Source organism: Phyllopteryx taeniolatus, chromosome 5, assembly GCF_024500385.1.
Source record: "Phyllopteryx taeniolatus isolate TA_2022b chromosome 5, UOR_Ptae_1.2, whole genome shotgun sequence".
In the NCBI taxonomy this organism is placed as follows: Eukaryota; Metazoa; Chordata; class Actinopteri; order Syngnathiformes; family Syngnathidae; genus Phyllopteryx; species Phyllopteryx taeniolatus.
Window position 1 is genome coordinate 968,056 of NC_084506.1, and position 21,601 is coordinate 989,656.

The 21,601-nt window shown below is 42.4% G+C and overlaps 1 protein-coding gene across 2 annotated transcripts; it reads right to left on the bottom strand.

The window, feature by feature from the left end:
- Positions 1 to 971: 971 nt before the first annotated feature.
- Positions 972 to 21,386, bottom strand: has3 (hyaluronan synthase 3). 2 transcript variants are annotated; one of them, XM_061774619.1, is made up of 5 exons: positions 21,192 to 21,386; positions 9,120 to 9,213; positions 8,466 to 9,013; positions 6,378 to 6,479; positions 972 to 6,296 (listed from the first exon to the last, which is right to left on the bottom strand). In XM_061774619.1, exons 2-5 carry the CDS (start codon positions 9,211 to 9,213, stop codon positions 5,367 to 5,369), a joined length of 1,674 nt encoding a protein of 557 aa, XP_061630603.1. In that variant the 5' UTR covers positions 21,192 to 21,386; the 3' UTR covers positions 972 to 5,366. The 2 variants fall into 2 exon arrangements, with proteins under 2 accessions (XP_061630603.1, XP_061630602.1); XM_061774618.1 differs by lacking the exon at positions 21,192 to 21,386 and having other exon boundaries at positions 9,120 to 9,225.
- Positions 21,387 to 21,601: the final 215 nt, after the last annotated feature.

Sequence of the window (21,601 nt, forward strand, 5' to 3'; positions counted from 1 at the left end):
GCCCCTCCAACCATCAACAACTATCCAACCACATTAATTGGCAATGTGGGTTAAGTGTCTTGCCCAGGCACACAAGGACAACATGCGCTCGGGGAGGTGATACACCAGCGGCCCTCTGGTTTCAGGGTGAATTTACCCTTTGCTTCCAATTTGTAAGAATTAACTGATTGGTGTCAAGGGCAGCACAGTGGAAAACTGGTTAGCACGTCTGCCTCACAGTTCTGAGGACCCGGGTTCAAATCCGGCCTCGCCTGTTTGGAGTTTGCATGTTCTCCCCGTGCCTGCATGGGTTTTTTTGTCCGGGTGTTCTGGTTTCCTACCACATCCAAAAAACATGCATGGTAGGTGTATTGTGAATGTGAGTGCAAATGGTTGTTTGTTCATATTTGCCCTGCGATTGGCTGGGGACCAGTTCAGGGTGTACCCCGCCTCTCGCCCAAAGATAGCTGGGATAGGCATGCCCACGACCCTAGTGAGGATAAGCGGTACAGAACATGAATTGGATGGATGTATACTCCTGCTTCGCCCACCTTCCGAAAGCATCATTCTGAAGTTCAATGAAGACTCAAAAAGACAAGAAATGGTTGTTTGTAGGTGCCCCGTGATTGATTGGTGACCAGTCCAGTGTGCACCCTGCCTGTTGTCCGTCAGCTGGGATTGACTCCAGCTGACCCATGATCCTAATGGGGACAAGTAGTAAATGGGTTGCATCCATTTTGACCCGCTGTATGTCCTACGAAGCACTAAGATACTGTAAATCAAGAGCTAATAGGAGGCCAAAGCTAAGGGTGTAAGGTGGGAGCGCAGAGCAATCGTTTTACAATTATGTTACATTTTTAACGTGGTGCCAGATGCAGGATTATGATTTATCCCTTGGAACCATGATATCCACATAAAATCAAATAGTAGTCAATCCAGAACATAGACACAATCAGAAAGAAAAAAGATTGGACATTGTCATTGGACGCACCTACTTTATCAACCTTTCCTTCATCTTCTTGTCAATACATCATCACATGGTCATGTACTTTGCTGCACAGCATACTAAATGAAATACAATCATGGAAACATACAAATCTGAATGAATGGCTGCATTGTGTGTCAAAAGGCAGAACATATTTTATTGACCCAGAAACATTCCACTGATTTTTTTGAGCTCATCATCAAACAGGACAGATTTGACAGCAAACACTGAATTTTCATGGTTGTTTTGCTTGCATGACAAGGAAAAAGAGTGTGAAACAGCAAAAACAAGGTTCCCAAGTCTCTCACAAGGAAATATCTTTGTTCCTCAGTTACAGTTACAGGAATGATGGAGTGGATTAACTTTTTCTACATTGACTGTAAAAGGTCTAAGTAACCATGCCCTTTGGTTAAAACGTTATTTGCTCAGTAGATGCTTTGGCACCTCAGCAATGTATAAAAGGGATCATATAAACCAGAATCACTAAACTAAAAATCTCATCAGACCAATGACCAAAATGAGAACTAGAAATAGATATATAGAAATAAGTTAAATTTGAAATGGTGCAAAAGCACCAAAATTACAGCTGCATGTCACAAGTTCTGAGAGGATGACATTGCCTTTGGATATCCACTCTTGCTAGAACATGTTGCTCGTTTAAAGTTGTGAAAGGCTGATGTCAGAGATGAGGGATAGGCCAACACATAGCCACTCTGTCACCTTCTCTGAGCTTCTAATGTAATCCACCAGCTCTGTCTATTAGTTGTAGCAGACTCCGTCAGAACGTAGCCACTATTTCCAGTTGGGTTTGGTGTTGTGGTCCATCAGCTTGGGTCTTTGTGTCCCTTCCACGGCCGAGCCCCCTCCCCTTCACACAGGCTGTCAATTTACAGTAAAAAAGTCACATTCCATGTTCTGCACAACTGTGCATTCTTACGTTTAAATGAGGCCGGCAGTTTACATTCATCAGCACCAAGAAAATTTGAATTATTTTCTTTGTGGGCACGTGTTGGCTTATTGTCTGTATTTTTTTTTTTTTTACCAACAAACCCATATGTGACTGCCAATTCGAATAATTGCCTAAGAAAACACCAGAAGTCTTCCTTACTGTAATGAAAAATATTATACTGAAAAACCAACACAGTTTGGGTTCCTTAGACCATTGAAGTCTCATTTAAGATCAAAATTAGCTAACCACCTTTTTACTTTTTCAGCACTAGAAAAGGTGTTGCTTCATTACTAGAACGATAATGAACACCAATTGTGAATGCAACATAAAAGTTATGTTTATTTATAGAGTTGAAAACCAAATCTATGCCCCCGGGTGTTTTGTGCAATTTCTTGTTTAGAATCAGTTGGGGAACATATTTATATTAAGTTAAATTCCAACTTGTTGACACCCTGGCCAATTTTGGAAGTCATGCCTCCATCCATTTTCTGTTCCATGACTGTGAATGGTAAAAAATGGAACTAACCCTAACCACTTTCACAAAAATGTACATTATTCGTACTCATACCTCTCAATACAGGCATATTCAGTATTTTAAATTGACATTTGATAAGCATGTTCTCGAATAGATCATATTAAAACGCACCAGGATCTTTTAAGATGAAGGTTTCCTCAGCGGTGTATGATAAGCTCAAAATGTAAAATAAAAATGAAAATGGTGAATATTTTTATCTGTATCTCTAACACGACTTTTGTAACTTCCTTTGTGTCATTACCAGCTGGAAAATACCTATCCAATCAATAAAATATACGTACTTTGACTTGAGACGTTGTGTAACTTGCAAATCCTTTTCAACCTATATTCAATTGAATACACTACGAAGACAAGATATTAAATGTTCAAACTGATGAACGTCCCCACTCCTGCATGAACATTGTTTTTTGCAAATATTCTCTCATTTAGAATTTGATGCTTGCAACACATTCCTAAAAAGCTGGGACAGGGGCAGCAAAAGACTGGGAAAGTTTAGGAATGCTAAAAAAAAGACTTGTTTGGAACGTTCCACAGGTAAACAGGTTAATTGGAAACAGGTGAGTGGGATGATTGGGTATAAAAGGCGCATCCCCAAAACGCTCAGTTGTTCACAAACAAGGATTTGGTGAAGATCACACTTTGTGAATAACTGTGAGCGCAAAATATTCAACAGTTTAAGAACGTTTCTCAACCTACAGTTGCATGGAATAATGTCATTAATAATGTCATTAAAAGATTCAGATAATCTGGAGAAATCTCTGCACGTAAGCGGCAAGGCCGAAAACCAAAATTGAATGCCCGTGACATTCGATCCCTCGGGAATTAAAAACTGGCATCACTGTGTAAAAGATATTGCCACGTGGGCTCAGGAAGACTTCAGAAAACCATTGTCAGTTAACACAGTTCGTTGCTGCATCTACAAATTCCAGTTGAAACTCTATCATCCACATCGAAAGCTATATATTAACAACACCCAGAAACACCACCAGCCTCTGTGGGCCTGAGCTCATCTGAGATGGACTGACAAAAAGCGGAAAGGTGTGCTGTGGTCTGAGGAGTCCACATTACAAATTGTTTTTGAAAATCATGGACGTTGTGTCCTCTGAGCCAAAGAGAAAAAGGACCATCCGGATTCTTATCAGCGCAAATTCATCATCTCTGATGCTATGGGGCTGTGTTAGAGCCCATGGTATGGGTAACTTGCACATCTGTGAAGGCACCATTAATGCTGAAAGGTACATACAGCTTTTGGAGCAACATATGCTGCCATCCAAGCAGCTTGTCCCTGTCTTCTTCAGGGATGTCCTTGCTTATTTCAGCAAGACATTGCCTAGCCACATTCTGCACGTCTTACAACAGTGTGGCTTCATAATAAACGAGTGCGAGAACTAGACAGGCCTGCCAGCAGTCCAGACCTGTCTTGTTAAAAATGTGTGGTGCATTATGAAGCGCAAAATACAACAACAGAGACCCCGCACTGTTGAGCAAATGAAGTTGTGCATCTAGCAAGAATGGGAAGGGATTCCACTGACAAAGCTGAAACAATTAGTGTCCTCAGTTCCCAAAGTGTCCTCATTTCCCAAATGCTTATTGATTGTTGTTCAAATGATAGGTTATGAAATGGAGTGGTAAACATGCCCATGTCCCAGCTTTTTTGGAACGTGTTGCAGGCATTAAATTTAAAATTAGTGAATATTAAAAAACAACAACAACAATGTTCATCAGGGCGGCATGGTGGACGACTGGTTAGCACATCTGCCTCACAGTTCTGAGGACTGGAGTTCAAATCCCGGCCCCGTCTGTGTGGAGTTTGCATGTTCTCCCTGTGCCTGCATGGGTTTTCTCCGGATACTCCGGTTTCCTCCCACATCCCAAAAACATGTGTGGTAGGTTGATTGATGACTCTAAATTGCCTGTAGGTGTGACTGTGAGTGTGAATGGTTGTTTGTTTTATATGTGGCCTGCGATTGGCTGGCGACCAATTTAGGGTGTAGCCCGCCTCTCGCCCGAAGATAGCTAGGATAGGCTCCAGCACGCCCCCGACCCTTGTGAGGATAAGCGGTACAGAAAATGGATGGATAGATGTTCATCAGTTTGAACATTTAATATCTTGTCTTTGTAGTGTATTCAATTGAATATAGGTTGAAAATAATTGGTAAACCATTGTATTCTGCTTTTATTTACATTTTACCCAACGACCCAACTTCATTGGAAATGGGGTTTGGAAAGATATGGCCAGGGTATGATTAATTTTAGGCTAAACTTCACAAGGTCAATGTGCTTTTATTTGACAAGCCAACCACCAACTCAAATGATCTTTTGTTAATTTACTTTAGCCTTTCCTCTAGCTCAGTACCTATAAATGATGATATATATCAGTTATATAATTATTCAGCACGTTTTCTTTTTTCTAATATTTTTTCAAGTCTTGGAGCATCTGACAGAATGCAGCTCCAATCCTTTTTCCTGTCCTTGTGTTAATGAGCTTGATTTTCTCATTGCTTGTTTAGGCTCTAGGTTCTGTTCTTTCATGCCCCATTCATATGCAGCAGTTTAAAAAGTTGAAATCTGACCTGAAGTCTTTGCTCTAAATGCATCACTAGCATCACTTCTGGAATGCTTTGTTGTGGTTGCACAGCTAACCTGTACCCATAAACTACATGATGTTCAAATATAGTGTATGAAGACTGGGTCACTCTTTTCAGTGCTAGCCGCATCGTGCTTCATGGATCCAGTCATCTCTTAAGTTATCTCCTGACTGGCTATGCTCCCCGCTGCTTGGATTTTGCATCCCCACCTTTTTAGCACCGGCAATACAGATATGACTGTGCATTTGCTACAGCAGTTCACAGAGGTGTGAGGATCAGACAGCAGTTGGCTTTCATGTGATTGACCTGTCGAGCCTTCTTGAAGCAGCTTTATGCCTCAGCATATGGCAGGTGATACTGCTCCTCCCGCTTGTTGCAGCGTTTGGCTACAATTGCTAGGTAAAGCACCAGCAGAATAAGCCAGTAGCAGGCATACAGTATTGTCCCTGCTATCAACAGCACCTTTTCGGATTCACTGAATGTCTGCTGTGTTTCACAGTAAATTGTATACACCACGCCTCCAAGCAGCACCATCGTCCACACTGTGACAGGGACGGCACCGATCAGGTTTACCACAATCTTCCTGCGGCCTGAAGTTCCCCACCCTGCTTTGTTAATTGTGAGTAAGGCAAATATTTTGGCAGGAAGTAAGCTTGACATGTAGAGCAGAGAATAGAGCGACATGAAGATCATGACCAGGCTACCACGCAAGAAACAGGCGTAGGTGGCCTTCAGCATCCCAACCAGCTGGACGGTCAACAAGAAGAGCAAGATATTCCACAGCCTTCCACGGTAGAAGAGATGGATGACTGTGGCTACCAAGAAGAATGGGAAGAAGCCAGTGACCACAGATTCATAGGTCATCCAGAGGCTGTGCTTGTGGAACCACAAAGCATTATAGAGCCACTCACGGAAGTACGACTTACTCCAGCGAGTCTGCTGGTTGAGCCAACGCAGGTACTGGGTTGGCGTTTCAGTCTGACATTGCGATCGTGCTGTATATTTTGTCTTGTAGCCGAAGCTTAGCACTCGGTTGGTTAGGTGACGGTCATCGCCGAAGCTGCACTTGGAACCTAGGAAGGTTTGATGGTACCAGGCCTCTAGGAAGCGTTGAAGAAGGGAGTTCCTGTACATCCCCAGAGGGCCGCTGATACACTGAACACATCCAAAGTAGGACTGGCAGGCACGCTCAATGTTAAAGGCCATCCAGTAGCGCACACTACTGAGGAAGGAGATCCATGAGTCATACTTGTTGAGTATCTGTGAAAGGAAGACAAATAGAAGACTTGTTCATCCATTGTCAGTAGACATGTTTCTGTTATTCTCTGACTGATCTTCTACCTGTACATCTCCTCCAACACCTCCTACTGCCGCATCATCCTCAAAGATCTTCAGCATCTCAATGGTACATGCTGGATCTAGAACTGTGTCTGAGTCACACACCTGGAAAGGGCACAACAAGCACATTCTAATGAATATCCCATATTGACTGTCGCAGAATATTCATGGGTCATGACCTTATCCATTAGCCAGGGAACAAAGGATGTGAAACAGCTGGCATTTGGAGGTCGTCACCCTGGGTGTGCTAGCCTTGGTTTACGATGGTCCCGACCTAGGTCGTTATAGCTACACTATGTGAACCACACTACCATGGGCCCCTGTCTTTTTTGTATTTACCTAAACTGGTCCAGTGTTGGTGCAGCATGGTGGTCAGAACTTCTGCTTAACTAGTCAGTTTTTTTGGCTTGGCTCACTAAAAAGCGCTGGCTTTTTTAGCTCCCAAACAGCTCTTTTTTAAATATTTTTTTCTGTTGTTACTTAAATTTATTTATTACCAAAAACAATGTAAAATTAAGCATAAAAATGAAAATTAAAAACACGCGCTGTTTTTTTTCATTATGTATAGTGTGAAAATATGCTTTTATTTATTTGCTCGACATATTGCTACCCAAAAATTATTACATACAAAAACAAACGTCACTATTTACAATTTAACTTTTAATAGTTTAAGCATTTTAACTTTTTCTACTAAACAAATTTAAAGTGAAACAACACAGAACCATTCCAAAACACACAACACAACAAAATATAAATGTGTAAAACAAAAAGAAAGAAAAGAAAAAAAATCAGCATCCAGATAATTTGTTACTACTGTAGATTAAGATTGAGAAACACCGTGTTTTGGTACCTCAGCTTTGAGGAGCTGATCTGGTTTCTTCGGTCTGAAATTATCTGCCCTATTGTGGAGAAGATTCTCTCAGGAGGGACTACAATGCACGTGGAAGTCAGCTCCATAATGGAATTTTTTCGCATTCATTGCGTGTGTGCTGAGGGGTCGTCAGCGCGTTTTGACATGACACCGAGCGTCGCATCAATGCAGAGGGCGTTGGTGATGTCAAAAAGCTCCTCCAATGGGAGTGGGGCTGGCAGAGTGATTTCTGAGTGCTATTTTGGCAGACTTGTACTGTAAACCGCAAGAGGGAAATGGAGGAAAGCTTAATAATTGCGGTGCCCCACTATCCCGAACTTTGGACCAATAGAAAAATGATATACTGAAACATCTCTGCGGGAGGCTTTCAAACTTCCTTTCAAAGCTTCCTGCTAAGCCTGAAATACACCTGGAAGCGCTCTTCCTGGAACAAGAAAGCTCAGAAATGAATTTAAACTCCGAAATGCTGCTGTGAAATTAGTATGGGATTTTCCCATTCTTTATTTTTTTTTTTAAATATTTTTTTTTTTTTTTTTTGCTCCTGCGTCACCTCCTCCTCCTTAAAAATCATGAAAATTAGGGCTTTCTTTTCCAACAATGGCAAATACATATTGCTGAGTTGCAGTCCACTCAGCGGGGAAAGCCTCCTGACTTCCTTTTAGGCTGTTGTGTCACCACTTCCAAATATGAGATGGCCGCACCCCCATTGCCATCGTCGTCCTTTCACGTTGAGCAAGTGCCGTATGAAAAGACCATTTAGTTTGCCACCGACATTGCTATGCCTCACAGTATTGGCATTCAAATCTGGCCTTCTTGTGTGGAGTTTCCAAAGTCTCTCTTTGCTTGTTTGGGTTTTCTCAGGGTACTCGAACTTCCTCCCCCATCCTAAAATGTTAGGTTAATCAAAGACTCTAAATTGACCATAGATGTGAATGGGAGTTTGGATGTTTGTTTTCCATATGTGGCCGGTGACAACCACAGGGTGTAGGTCGCCCAAAGTCAACTGGGATAGGCTCCAGCTCACCAATAACCCGAATGAGGACAAGCAGGATAGAATGGGATAGAAAATGGATGGATGGTCCAGTATGGTTTACAACTGCTCTGGAATATTTGATATGAAACGATAGCCTCCTTCAATGAATTCATTATGATGGCCGTCCCTGGAGAGGGTGCAATCCACAATCATATTCTCAAGAATGTTTTTCGTAGGTGGTCCTTACCTGCACGTAATCCACAGTGTCCCCCAGTGCTTTAAAGGCTGTGTACATCACCTCCCTCTTCCCTCCCCACTCCTGCATGATACAGGAAAAGCGGCAACCTCTGACCAGCCGCGTCACCCGTAACGCCTCCTCTATGTGGACCGTGCTCCTTCCACCTCCGACACCCCCTCCACCGCTCCCATCACTGTGGTAGTTTCCCTTCCACACCATGCTGCCCGCCTGGTCAGCGCCACCCATCACCTCCTGGAAAATGTCCATCATGTAACGGTCTTCTAGTCTGTTCCCATCCACCACCAGCACTACTTTTAGTCCTGGGAAAGAAATCCGTCTGATACTGCGCAGACACTTCCTTAAGTAGTCCGGGTCCTCCTGGTAAGCAGCGATGCAGAGGGCCACAGAGCGACGGAGATGTTGAGGACGGGTGGGGATTTTCATCTGCCGATGCTCCAGAAAGGCAAAAAGGCTCTGAAGGAGAAGGTGGAGGGAGAGGAAGGCACCGTAGAGGCCGAAGGAGAGGTGGTGCTGCTCAGTTTGGATGAATTGGTAGCCTTTATAACACAAGAACAGAGGAAACTCAAACACAGCGGAACATGTTTTTTAATCATTATGACTGGTGTGTACCCGGAAATAAATGACCACAATCGACAAGCTAACCTGTGATATAGGCCAGCAGGATGGTGAAGATGACCACCGCTGCAAAAAGGGTGGTGACCACGATGTTCAACGCATTCCTGCAGCGAGAGGTCATCTGAGGGGGCATCACATAAAGGCCAAGGTTAGGATCACAAAGAAAATGAGACACAGGATAAGATGGGAAGAAATAAGGAAGGATGGGCAAAATTACAATGGAGCATTTATCTAGCGTTGCAAAATTCCTGCAATTTTCCAAGATGGAAACCAAGATGTTAGGAATATGGTTACAGGAATTAACTGAAAGTTCAGATGTGTGTAGAGCGGCTGAAATAGATTTTTAACACGGCACGAATTTTCTCACTAAATATATTTCCAAAGGTTCTACTGACATGAAAATTTCACCAGATGTTGTGAACAACCCACGTAATCCATACATAGAAAGAAATAGAACAAATAAAATCAGACATTAAGTTGTGTGTAAAAAAAAAAAAGTGAAATGGCAGGGAATAAGTATTGCACACGGTACCAACTGGTATTTATTTAATACTTTGTACAAAAGACTTGCAATGACAGCTTCAAGATGTCTCTTGTTTGGAGAAACTAGTCGCATGCATTGCTCTGGTGTGATTTTGGCCCATTCTTCCACACGAGCAGTGTTCAAATCTTGAAGGTTCCATGGGCTTCTTTTATGGACCTTGAGTTTCGGTTCTTTCCATAGATTTTCAATAGGATTTAAGTCAGGTGATTGACTGGGCCAGTCTAGCAGCTTTATTTTTTTTCTTTGAAACCAATTGAGAGTTTTCTTGGCAGTATGTTTTGGATCATTATCCTGCTGAAATGTCCACCCACGTTTTAAATTTCATCATCATCATCATAGATGGCAGCAGATTTTTGCCAACAATGTCTCGGTACATTTGCCCATTTATCCTTCCTTCAATAATGTGAAGTTTAGCAGTTCCATTTTCTGAACAGCACCGGAGTACAGCACTCACTGTTTTCCTTGTGCCAACAGTACCTGCTAATTCCAGGTCTTTTTGAAGCTCTCCACAGGCTCTTGGCCAACTCTTCTGATTATTATTTGCACTCCTCTGTCAGAAATCTTGCGAGGAGCACCTGATCGAGGCAAATTTATGGTGGTATGATTGGCTTTCCACTTACGTATTATAGCCCCAACCGTGCTCACAGGAACGTTCAGAAGCTTAGATATGCTGTAACCAATGCCATTGTTATGTTTTGCAACAATTAGTTTGCGATGGTCTTGAGACAGCTCTTTGGTTTTACCCATCAGGAGATGTGTCTTGACTCATATCTTGGCAATGAGACCTTTTTTTAGGCCATCAATTTGGACTGAACCAGCTGCTATTCATTTGCACTGACAAGGGGCTGCATTGCTGTTTGAATATTGATAGATTTTAGGTGTTGTCTTGGCTTTCCATGCCTTTTTGCGCCTCTCTTTCTTCACGTGTTCAATACTTTTTCCCTGTGTTATTTCACATTATTACAAACAACTTAATTTCTGAGCTTATTTGTTCTACTTCCTTTGTATGTATGGATTACTTGTGTTGTTCCCAACATCTGGTGAAAATTTCATGTCAATAGCACCTTTGGAAATATATTTAGTGAGAAAAATGGTGAAGTGTTAAATGCTTATTTCAGGCGCTGTATAAGTAGAACGTAAATGTTTCATAATGAAAAACATTTGCAGCGAAATGTTCATAACTGTATATTTATTCCTTTTATAGAGTAACATGCAAAAAATAATTCTGTCAATATTTTGAAAAGAAATGTACAATATATACCCTTTGATAAATCAACAGTTTATTTTAACCAATGAAGCATGAGAAAAACGGTACTAACAATAAACAACGACAAACAGTCGACACGAATTGAAGTGGAATAGTAGATAACAAAACTAAAAGTGTGGATGGAGCCACAGCAGAACAAAGACAACACCAAAGTAAAACTAGAAACAGAAAAAGGTTTGTCAGAAAAGCTTCAGGGCTGATGTCACAAAAGATATCTTTCAAATCCTAATTAAAAAGTAATTCCCCTAGAGTCTAATCTACTTTCCCAGCTTTCTCTTCCATGCCTTCATGCACTCCTAATGCTACACAGCTCAGTTGTCACAGCCATTGTGATGTCGTCCACATCTTCTAAGTGGGTCCTTCATCAGCTTTTCAACCTTTATTGAGCCAATGCATCCATTTTATATTCAGAAAATCCCACAGCATATCACCAAACAAACATTTTACAAAAAGTATGAGTACTGAAATAATGATGATCTCATCGAAATTTACTCACAAATTGACTTACTCAGTGTGAGTCATGACTTATTCTGTTGGCAGCAAGTGGGTACACAGGTTTATTTTACCTTCTGCAATCTGATGGAAGAGCATTAAATTGTTCTCCCTGTCACCATACACCGGTGGCATTGATAGATGAACAAAGATAAGTGAAATTGGATCATTTCCGCAGCACCCCAATGATATCCCACACCACACCAGGGTGCCATGGCACCTTGGTTGGTTACATTATGCTGCCACCCCATATTTCAAAGTTGGAAGGGTGTTCTCAGACTTGCAAGCTTCCCTCTTTTTCTTCCAAACATAACAATGCTCATTATGGCCAAACAGGTACATTTTAGTTTCCTCCGACCAGTGGACATTCGTATCATTTTCCGTACTGCTTATCCTCACGAGGGTCGCGGGCGTGCTGGAGCTTATCCCAGCTATCTTCGGGCGAGAGCCGGAGTACACCCTGAACTGGTCGCCAGCCAATCGCAGGGCACATATAAACAAACAAGGATTCGCACTCACATTCACACCTACGGGCAATTTAGAGTCTTCAATTAACCGACCATGCATGTTTTTTTAGATGTAGGTGGAAACCGCAGTACCCGGTGAAAACCCTCGCAGGCATGGGGAGAACATGCAAACTCCATACAGGCGGGGCCAGATTTGAACGCGGGTCCTCAGAACTATGAAGCAGATGTGCTTACCAGTAGTGCACTGTCCCGCCTCCTTTGGAAATGTCTCCAAAAATTAAGGTCTGCATCCCTGTCTGTGTTAATTTGCAAACTGTAATCTGGCTTTTTATTGTTTCGTTTCATGTAATGGGTTAGGTGGCATTTCAGTACTCATTTCACTGTTGATAAAGTCACACTCTCACCAGCTTCAGCTAGTATCTTCACAAGGTCTTCTGCTTTTGTTCTTTGGTTGAGATGCTTCCAAAGCACGTTAATCTCTGAGACAGAGAACCCATCTCCTTCCGAAGCAGTATGATGGCAGGACATTCCCATGGTGTTTATACTTGCGTATAGTTGTATGAACAGATGCACATGGCACCTTCAGGCATCTGGAAATTGCACTCAAGGATGAAACACACTTGTGCAAGTCAACAATTCTCTTCCTGAAATCTTGACCGATTTCTTTAGACTTTCCCATAATGTTACACAAAGAAGCAGTGTGTTTCAGGTTTGCCTAGTTCAAATACATGCACAGATGTGTCTCGAATTAATTCAAACGTTGTCAGTAAACCTACCAAAAACTTCCAAAGAAATGACATCATTATCTGGGTTTTCCCAAATTGTTTAAAGGCATAGGAGTCTTACTGTATGTAAACATCTGACAAAAAAGTAATGAAAGCAAAAATGAATGCAAAATTGCCTTTAAAATCGTACTCTCATTTTACTAGGATTTAGCAAATATTTTTGGGAATTCTAATTGACCTGAAACAGAAAAAAATTAAACTGATTTCTCATCAATCAGTGAGAAAAATATATAAATAAATAAATGATATATATATATATATATATATATATATATATATATATATATATATATATATAATGCTATTAGTTCACTTAAGGCCAGAAAAGCTTGTGGTCTGGTGGAAATTTCTGATGAAATGCTGAAAGCAGGAGGGAATGAACTTAATAAGAACCTTGTAAAACTATTTGAACGCTGCTTGGTCTACCTGCGACATGGAAAGACGCAGAAATCATTTTGCTACATAAATCAGGCGATAAAAATGTTATTATTTATAAATAAAATAGAAATGATCGCCCAATAAGTCTGCTCTCAACGATTTATAAAGTCTTTGCAAAGATATTGGACAAACAAATTGGAATCAAACTCAATGAAGCACAGTTGATAGAACCAGCGGGTTTGTGTAGCGGTTTTAATACTATGGACCACACACAGACAGTTCAACAAATAATCGAACGACACAACGAGTAAGAAATGCCTCTGTGTGTAGCCTTCATCGACTATAAAAAAGCATTTGACTCAGTCACCACCACTTCAATAGTGCAGGCGCTAGTAAATCAAGGGATAGAGCCGACCTATATCAACATTCTATAATCAATATACAATGATTCTTCTGGTTCAATACGAATTGATGATGAAAGAGTGCAAATAAGTGTAGGAAAAAGCGTCAAGCAAGGCGACACACTGTTTCCGAAGTTATTTACAGCTTGCCTTGAAGAAATATTGTAAAAGCTCAATTGGGAAAAAGGAGGACTAAAAATGAACGGCGCTTTTTTGAGCCATCTTCGCTTTGCAGACGGCATCATTTTATTCACCTACGATGCTGAACAACTACAGTGTCGTATTCAGGAATTAGAGTTAGAAAGCCGTCGCTCAGGTCTGAAAATTAACAAAAGCAAAACGAAGGTCATGTTCCATCGTTACTGTCCACAAAAAGATATCAAAATGGACGACTATGTTCTACACGCCGTCGACAACTACATCTATTTAGGCCAACTTGTAACATCCAACCATCCATCCATTTTCTGAGCCGCGTCTCCTCACTAGGGTCGCGGGCGTGCTGGAGCCTATCCCAGCTATCATCGGGCAGGAGACGGGGTACAACCTGAACTGGTTGCCAGCCAATCGCAGGGCACATACAAACAAACAGCCAGTCGCACTCACATGCACACCTATCAATTAACCTACCATGCATGTTTTTGGAATGTGGGAGGAAACAGGAGTGCCCGGAGAAATCCCACGCAGGCACGGGGAGAACATGCAAACGCCACACAGGCGGGGCCGGGGATTGAACCCTGGTCGTCAGAACTGTGAGGCAGACCCTCTAACCAGTCGTCCTCCGTGCCGCCTATTCTTATTTTACGGTATTCAAAAATTGCCAAAAATGTTTTAATTAATTCCCATGAAAAGTGTCCAACTTTCTTTTCTCATTATTATTCCCTGAACAATTCCTCAGCTAAACTTGGTACAACTCATGTAACAATTCTGGAAAGTTCTACGAATTGACTGGAAATGTTCTGCCCCTTTAGGTTCCTATTCCTGTCACAGTCATGTCTTTGACATCACCGGTGCATATGTGAGTCTTTTGGAAAGCTTGAAAAGTGTCATTAGTTGAGTGCCATTTCCTGTTTTTCCTTCTGAAAAACCTTCATCAGCTTCCATCAGCTGAAAACACATCAACATCAGTCCCTGACATCATGAGCACACCGTGCCAGAAACATGGAGGTTGACCGTCACAGGAAAATACCAATAATATTGTGATGGACAACTTGGGCTACTAATTTTAACACGCTCAGGAATGGTTCCTTTGCTGCTGCCACCACTGTTACTACTTGAAGAGCAACTAATACTTGGACTTTATACATCAAATCTCATGCATTTGTCAGATTTCTCACATTGAAGGTTACACTAATACTTTGACTATTTGTGTAATAGTAGGCTAGTAAGTACTACTATACAACTACTACTAATACTACTAATGAAAATACCATTTAGAATACTACTACTGAGAATAATAATAATTCCAAACATAAAATTCCAAACATTTTAATTTACTATTCAGACTTCCAATAAATTTGATTTGATTACCACCGTGATGCCATGAGTAGTCCCAGAGCTCGGTTAAATGTTAAGATTAAATATACAGCATATACAGCAATAGCTCAATCTGTGAGGATTTGCCTCGGGGAGTAGAGGGTTGCGGGTTTGAAGCCTGTGTATGAACAAAATAGACTTGGCACTGCTTGTTGGAGAGATGCCAGTTAACTTTTTGGGTATTGTCCATTTTCTATCTATATCAATTGGCCACAGAAGTAACACACCTAATGGATGCACAGCAACAGCGTTGTGTCTTTTATCTTCCTCCATCCTCCCCCTCCCCAGACATCCCCTTCGTCAAGCATCTCGCACTCCCTCCCGACCCTGTCCTCATGAGAATTTAGTAGGATTTTGTTTCAACTGGAATGCACTGCAATCCTAACGGTCTTGATGACAGCTTGCGCAGTGGCAGTCTCTTCTGTATTTGAAAACAAACAAACAAACAAAGAGTTCCAATATCGAGTTCAATTTCAGCTTTATTTCGTATACAATTCTCAGCAGAATATCCTGGCCCCTTTGTTGACTCGAGGGTTCATACCACTAATTAAAGGTCAGTCGGGGTGTGGCCGGTGTTCACGACCAATGTACCTGGAGGTACAATTCTCTCCTTTCATTCCTAACATTTCCTCTCAAGCAACCCCCCCGTGGAAACCTTCCCAACCAACCTTCACGGGAGACACAGCCCGATATTTATATCATTGCATTCAGCTCTTGGGAGGCCCATGTACACATGTACAGCTCGTTGAGATGACATTAGATTTACAGTAACCCACAAATCCAAATATATCTGTACTAGAGTCCTGGGGAAGGAGTTACTGGGACATTTTCCGGTCCCATAAGACGAGCGTATTTAGTTAGTTGAAAGCAATTGTGGTACATTACATGTGCGTTACAAATTTTTCTTCCCTGGGGATGAGGAGATGATGGCGTCCTGTTTCGAAAAGACACCCCAAATTATGTGATTTATTTATTTATTTATAAATAAATCACATAATTTATTTATTTATTTATTAGAAATGCAGCCCTATGGGGGGGCACAAGTCAGTGCAAACTGTAGGCCGGTCCCAAGCCCGAATAAATGCAGAGGGTTGCGTCAGGAAGGGCATCCGGCTTAAAACCTTGCCAAACAAATATGAGCGTTCATCCAAAGAATTCCATACCAGATCGGTCGTGGCCCGGGTTAACAACGTCCGCCACCGGCGCCGTCAACCTGCAGCGCGCCGTTGGAAATTCAGCTACTGTGGGTCGAAGTCAAAGAAGAAGAAGAGGTGGAAAGCGGGTTCTTCGGCAGAAAGAGAAGAGGAAAACACAGAGCCTAGAACTGAATGTGGGGACTTTGAATGTTGGGACTATGACAGGAAAATCTCGGGAGTTGGTTGACATGATGATTAGGAGAAAGGTTGATATATTGTGTGTCCAGGAGACCAGGTGGAAAGGCAGTAAGGCTAGAAGTTTAGGGGCAGGGTTTAAATTATTTTACCATGGTGTAGATGGGAAGAGAAATTGAGTCGGGGTTATTTTAAAAGAAGAGTTGGCTAAGAATGTCTTGGAGGTGAAAAGAGTATCAGATCGAGTGATGAGGCTGAAATTTCAAATTGAGGGTGTTATGTGTAATGTGATTAGTGGCTATGCCCCACAGGTAGGATGTGACCTAGAGGTGAAAGAGAAATTCTGGAAGGAGCTAGATGATGTAGTTCTGAGCATCCCAGACAGAGAGAGAGTCGTAATTGGTGCAGATTGTAATGGACATGTTGGTGAAGGTAATAGGGGTGATGAAGAAGTGATGGGTAAGTACGGCATCCAGGAAAGGAACTTGGAGGGACAGATGGTGGTAGACTTTGCAACAAGGATGCAAATGGCTGTAGTGAACACTTTTTTCCAGAAGAGGCACGAACATAGGGTGACCTACAAGAGCGGCGGTAGAAGCACACAGGTGGATTACATCTTGTGCAGACGATGTAATCTGAAGGAGGTTACCAACTGTAAGGTAGTGGTAGGGGAGAGTGTGGCTAGACAGCATAGGATGGTGGTGTGTAAGATGACTCTGGTGGTGGGGAGGAAAATTAGGAAGACAAAGGCAGAGAAGAGAACCATGTGGTGGAAGCTGAGACAGGACGAGTGTTGTGCAGCTTTTCGGGAAGAGGTGATACAGGCTCTCGGTGGACGGGAGGAGCTTCCAGAAGACTGGACCACTGCAGCCAAGGTGATCAGAGAAGCAGGCAGGAGAGTACTTGGTGTATCTTCTGGCAGGAAAGGAGAGAAGGAGACTTGGTGGTGGAACCTCACAGTACAGGAAATCATACAAGGAAAAAGGTTAGCTAAGAAGAAGTGGGACACTGAGAGGACCGAGGAGAGGCGAAAGGAATACATTGAGATGCGACACAGGGCAAAGGTAGAGGTGGCAAAGGCAAAACAAGAGGCATATGATGACATGTATGGCAGGTTGGACACTAAAGAAGGAGAAAAGGATCTGTACAGGCTGGCCAGACAGAGGGATAGAGATGGGAAGGATGTGCAGCAGGTTAGGGTGATTAAGGATAGAGATTGAAATATGTTGACTGGTGCCAGCAGTGTGCTTGCTAGATGGAAAGAATACTTCGAGGAGTTGATGAATGAGGAAAATGATAGAGAAGGGAGAGTAGAAGAGGCAAGTGTGGTGGACCAGGAAGTGGCAATGATTAGTAAGGGGGAAGTTAGAAAGGCATTAAAGAGAATGAAAAATGGAAAGGCAGTTGGTCCTGATGACATTCCTGTGGAGGTATGGAAGCATCTAGGAGAGGTGGCTGTGGAGTTTTTGACCAGCTTGTTCAATAGAATTCTAGTGCGTGAGAAGATGCCTGAGGAATGGAGGAAAAGTGTACTGGTGCCCATTTTTAAGAACAAAGGTGATGTGCAGAGCTGTGGCAACTATAGAGGAATAAAGTTGATGAGCCACACAATGAAGTTATGGGAAAGAGTAGTGGAGGCTAGACTCAGGACAGAAGTGAGTATTTGCGAGCAACAGTATGGTTTCATGCCTAGAAAGAGTACCACAGATGCATTATTTGCCTTGAGGATGTTGATGGAAAAGTACAGAGAAGGTCAGAAGGAGCTACATTGTGTCTTTGTATATCTAGAGAAAGCCTATGACAGAGTACCCAGAGAGGAACTGTGGTACTGCATGCGGAAGTCTGGAGTGGCAGAGAAGTATGTTAGAATAATACAGGACATGTACGAGGGCAGCAGAACAGCGGTGAGGTGTGCTGGAGGTGTGACAGAAGAATTTAAGGTGGACGTGGGACTGCATCAGGGATCAGCCCTGAGCCCCTTCCTTTTTGCAGTGGTGATGGATAGGCTGACAGATGAGGTTAGACTGGAATCCCCGTGGACCATGATGTTTGCAGATGACATTGTGATCTGGAGTGAAAGCAGGGAGCAGCTGGAGGAACAGTTAGAAAGATGGAGGCATGCACTGGAAAGAAGAGGAATGAAGATTAGCCGAAGTAAAACACAATATATGTGCATGAATGAGAGGGGTGGTGGGGGAAGAATGAGGCTACAGGGAGAAGAGATAGCAAGGGTAGAGGACTTTAAATACTTGGGGTCAACCGTCCAGAGCAATGGTGAGTGTGGTCAGGAAGTGAAGAAACGGGTCCAAGCAGGTTGGAACGGGTGGAGGAAGGTGTCAGGTGTGTTATGTGACAGACGAGTCTCTGCTAGGATGAAGGGCAAAGTTTATAAAACAGTGGTGAGGCCAGCCATGATGTATGGATTAGAGACAGTGGCACTGAAGAGAAAACAGGAAGCAGAGCTGGAGGTGACGGAAATGAAGATGTTGAGGTTCGCTCTTGGAGTGACCAGGTTGGATAAAATTAGAAATGAGCTCATCAGAGGGACAGCCAAGGTTCGATGTTTTGGAGACAAAGTTAGAGAGAGCAGACTTCAATGGTTTGGACACATCCAGAGGAGAAATCGTGAGTATATTGGTAGTAGGATGATGAGGATGGAGCTGCCAGGCAAGAGAGCTAGAGGAAGACCAAAGAGAAGGTTGATGGATATCGTGAGGGAAGACATGATGGCAGTTGGTGTTCAAGAGGAGGATGCAGGAGGATGCTCTCATGGAAAAGGATGACGCGCTGTGGCGACCCCTAATGGGACAAGCCGAAAGGAAAAGAAGAAGATTTATTTATTTATTAGTATTGATTGTTTTTGTGAAGGAGGGAGAAAGTGGTGTTTAAATAATGTTTGATATTCTTATTGTTGTATGTTATAAAATATGGTCACCCTCACCCCTCTCTGCATTTTAAAATAGAAACAGACAGCACAATAAGATGAGTTAAAATAATAATATAAATTAGAGTTCCATGTGCCATTTGATAAGAAGACTGCACCACTTGAGTGCTGTTTGCATATTAATATTTTTTTGTAAGACTCTCAACAAGCCTCAGTAAATGGTATGTTAAAGAGTCTAGATTAGAGGGAGTAATTAATGCAAAGCACACCGAGGACACTTATGCTATGATTGAGCGTCATAGCAAAAATAGTTGAAAGTTGAGTTGTGAGGTATTTGTATTCTGGGATTCTAGTTTGTTGTCATGCGTGAGGCATTAAAATTACCCCCCCCAAAAAAACTTTGTTTGACTTTTGTTTGATTTATCTGCCCATTTTACTAGATTGCATTAATAAAGCCATCAAAAAAGAGGAGACAACAGACTCGAAATGCAGGAGCCCACAGCCCCAATTTTCTGCGATGAGTTAGGATATGAGTATATGACGAAATTTAAATCACAGTAGTGGGACTGGAAGTGTGAATTATGGGTATCCGTTGGGCAGACCCAGTGATGAACAGTAAAACAAGGAGAAAGACTATTAATTATGCCTTCCCCGTTGATACAATTTTTTTTAATGTTATGTATTAAAATAAACAGTGGTAACTTGTTTTTATATTTGTACGACGATCAAGAATGTTAGAAGTTACTTACCAAAGTTGCCAGTTGTACAGTTGTTAAAGTTCCTTTTAATGACAGCGACAGTTTGACTCTAGAATGGATCATTTTAAATTTTCAATATGTTCGACATACATCCGCCTCACAGTTCTGAGGACCTAGGTTCAAATCCCCGGCCCTGCCTGTGTGGAGTTTGCATGTTCTCCCTGTGCCTGGGTGGGTTTTCTCCGAGTACTCCGGTTTCCTCCCACATCCCAAAAACATACGCGCTTGGTTAATTGAAGACTAAATTGCCTGTCGGTGTTACTGTGAGTGCGAATGGTTGTTTGTTTGTATGTGCCCTGCGATTGGCTGGCAACCAGTTCAGGGTGTACCCCGCCCTCCTGGCCGATGATAGCTGGGATAGGCTCCCGCCTACATGTATTTCAGCCTCAACGACTGAATAAGTGAAATAATAATATATGAGTTGGAGTCGGTGTTGTAGTCCATGCTGATACAGTATACTGTAGCTAAGGATCAATCAAGTGAATATATATATATATATATTTTTTACTTTGTTTCATGCTTACACATGAGCAAGGCCTACTTGAACCATGCTGCCCCTGTAAAGTTGCAACGCACATTACAGTACACTGCACCATAGGAAGCGGGCCACCCAATATTTTGGCTTCCACGAGGGAGCAAATCTCATTATGATGCAGTGCAAATTATAACCACAGTTGCATAATTAAAATGAATTCCTCTCAGCCAGTGTAAATCCAAACTCAGCATTATTATATTTGTAAGCTCAGATTTGTTATAGTACTTATTGGATCTCATTAGATTGTGCAAAATTTTAATGCTTTATTTTCCCAGTGCACATCACTGGAGTGTGCATGCGTGCCCACACACACACACACACACACACACACGCACACACACACAGAAAAAACATATTTTCTCTACGTCACATTGCAAACACATTGGCCACTCAAACATGAACACACTCAACTCTTTGTCCTGCGTCTTCTAACTCAACTTTAATGTCACTTCCTTGAGCTTTCAAAAACTTTTCCATTCAAAGTACCTCCCTCCAGAACACGTTTGCTCACGGATGAATACTTTCATTCATTCTCCTTGACAATAAAACCTCACAATTGAACATGAAGCCTTATTGTGAGTTCACCTAATCATTGCTTTCACAATAATCCTGAGCCCTGTTTTAACAGTAAACTACAAAAAGGGAGGATTTATCTTTTCTCCTCTCCCAGTGGGCATCAATTTACATTACAAGGACTGTCTCCTCAATTGAATGACTTCCTTACCTTCGTGATCCAGTGGACCCACCGTCTTTGTCTCCCCCCAAAGATCTGTCCTCCTGGTCCGTGCGTCCAGCTGGGACGTCCTCTGCTACCCTTAGCACAGCACTCTCCTTGTTCGCTCCCCCTCCTTCCACCAGCTCACACTACATCTTTATTCCTGCATGCTCGCTTCAGTCGCAGGATCCCAAAAATACAGCCGGCAGCTTCAACCACTGCGAGACCACGTCTGTGAGACAGCCCCCCCACCTACCACCGCCTGCTCCTCCTCTACCGCCCTCCCCCCATTCTGTCTCCCAGGACGCTCTCTGATGAAGCCCTTCAAGTTTGAATATGATCAGTCTTGCTTCTCTCAGAGTTCTCCATCCTGGCTGGCCCACCGGGAGGTCAAAGAGGCCAAGAGGGTTGAAGGTCAC

Excerpts from the sequence above, each read along its gene's own strand:
- has3 (XM_061774618.1), bottom strand. The coding sequence starts at position 9,225 with ATGCCCCCTCAGATGACCTCTCGCTGCAGGAATGCGTTGAACATCGTG. Across the intron at positions 9,014-9,119 it reads CCTGCTGGCCTATATCACAG|GCTACCAATTCATCCAAACT; the intron begins GTTAGCTTGTCG and ends TGTGTTATAAAG. Across the intron at positions 6,480-8,465 it reads ACACTGTGGATTACGTGCAG|GTGTGTGACTCAGACACAGT; the intron begins GTAAGGACCACC and ends TGCCCTTTCCAG.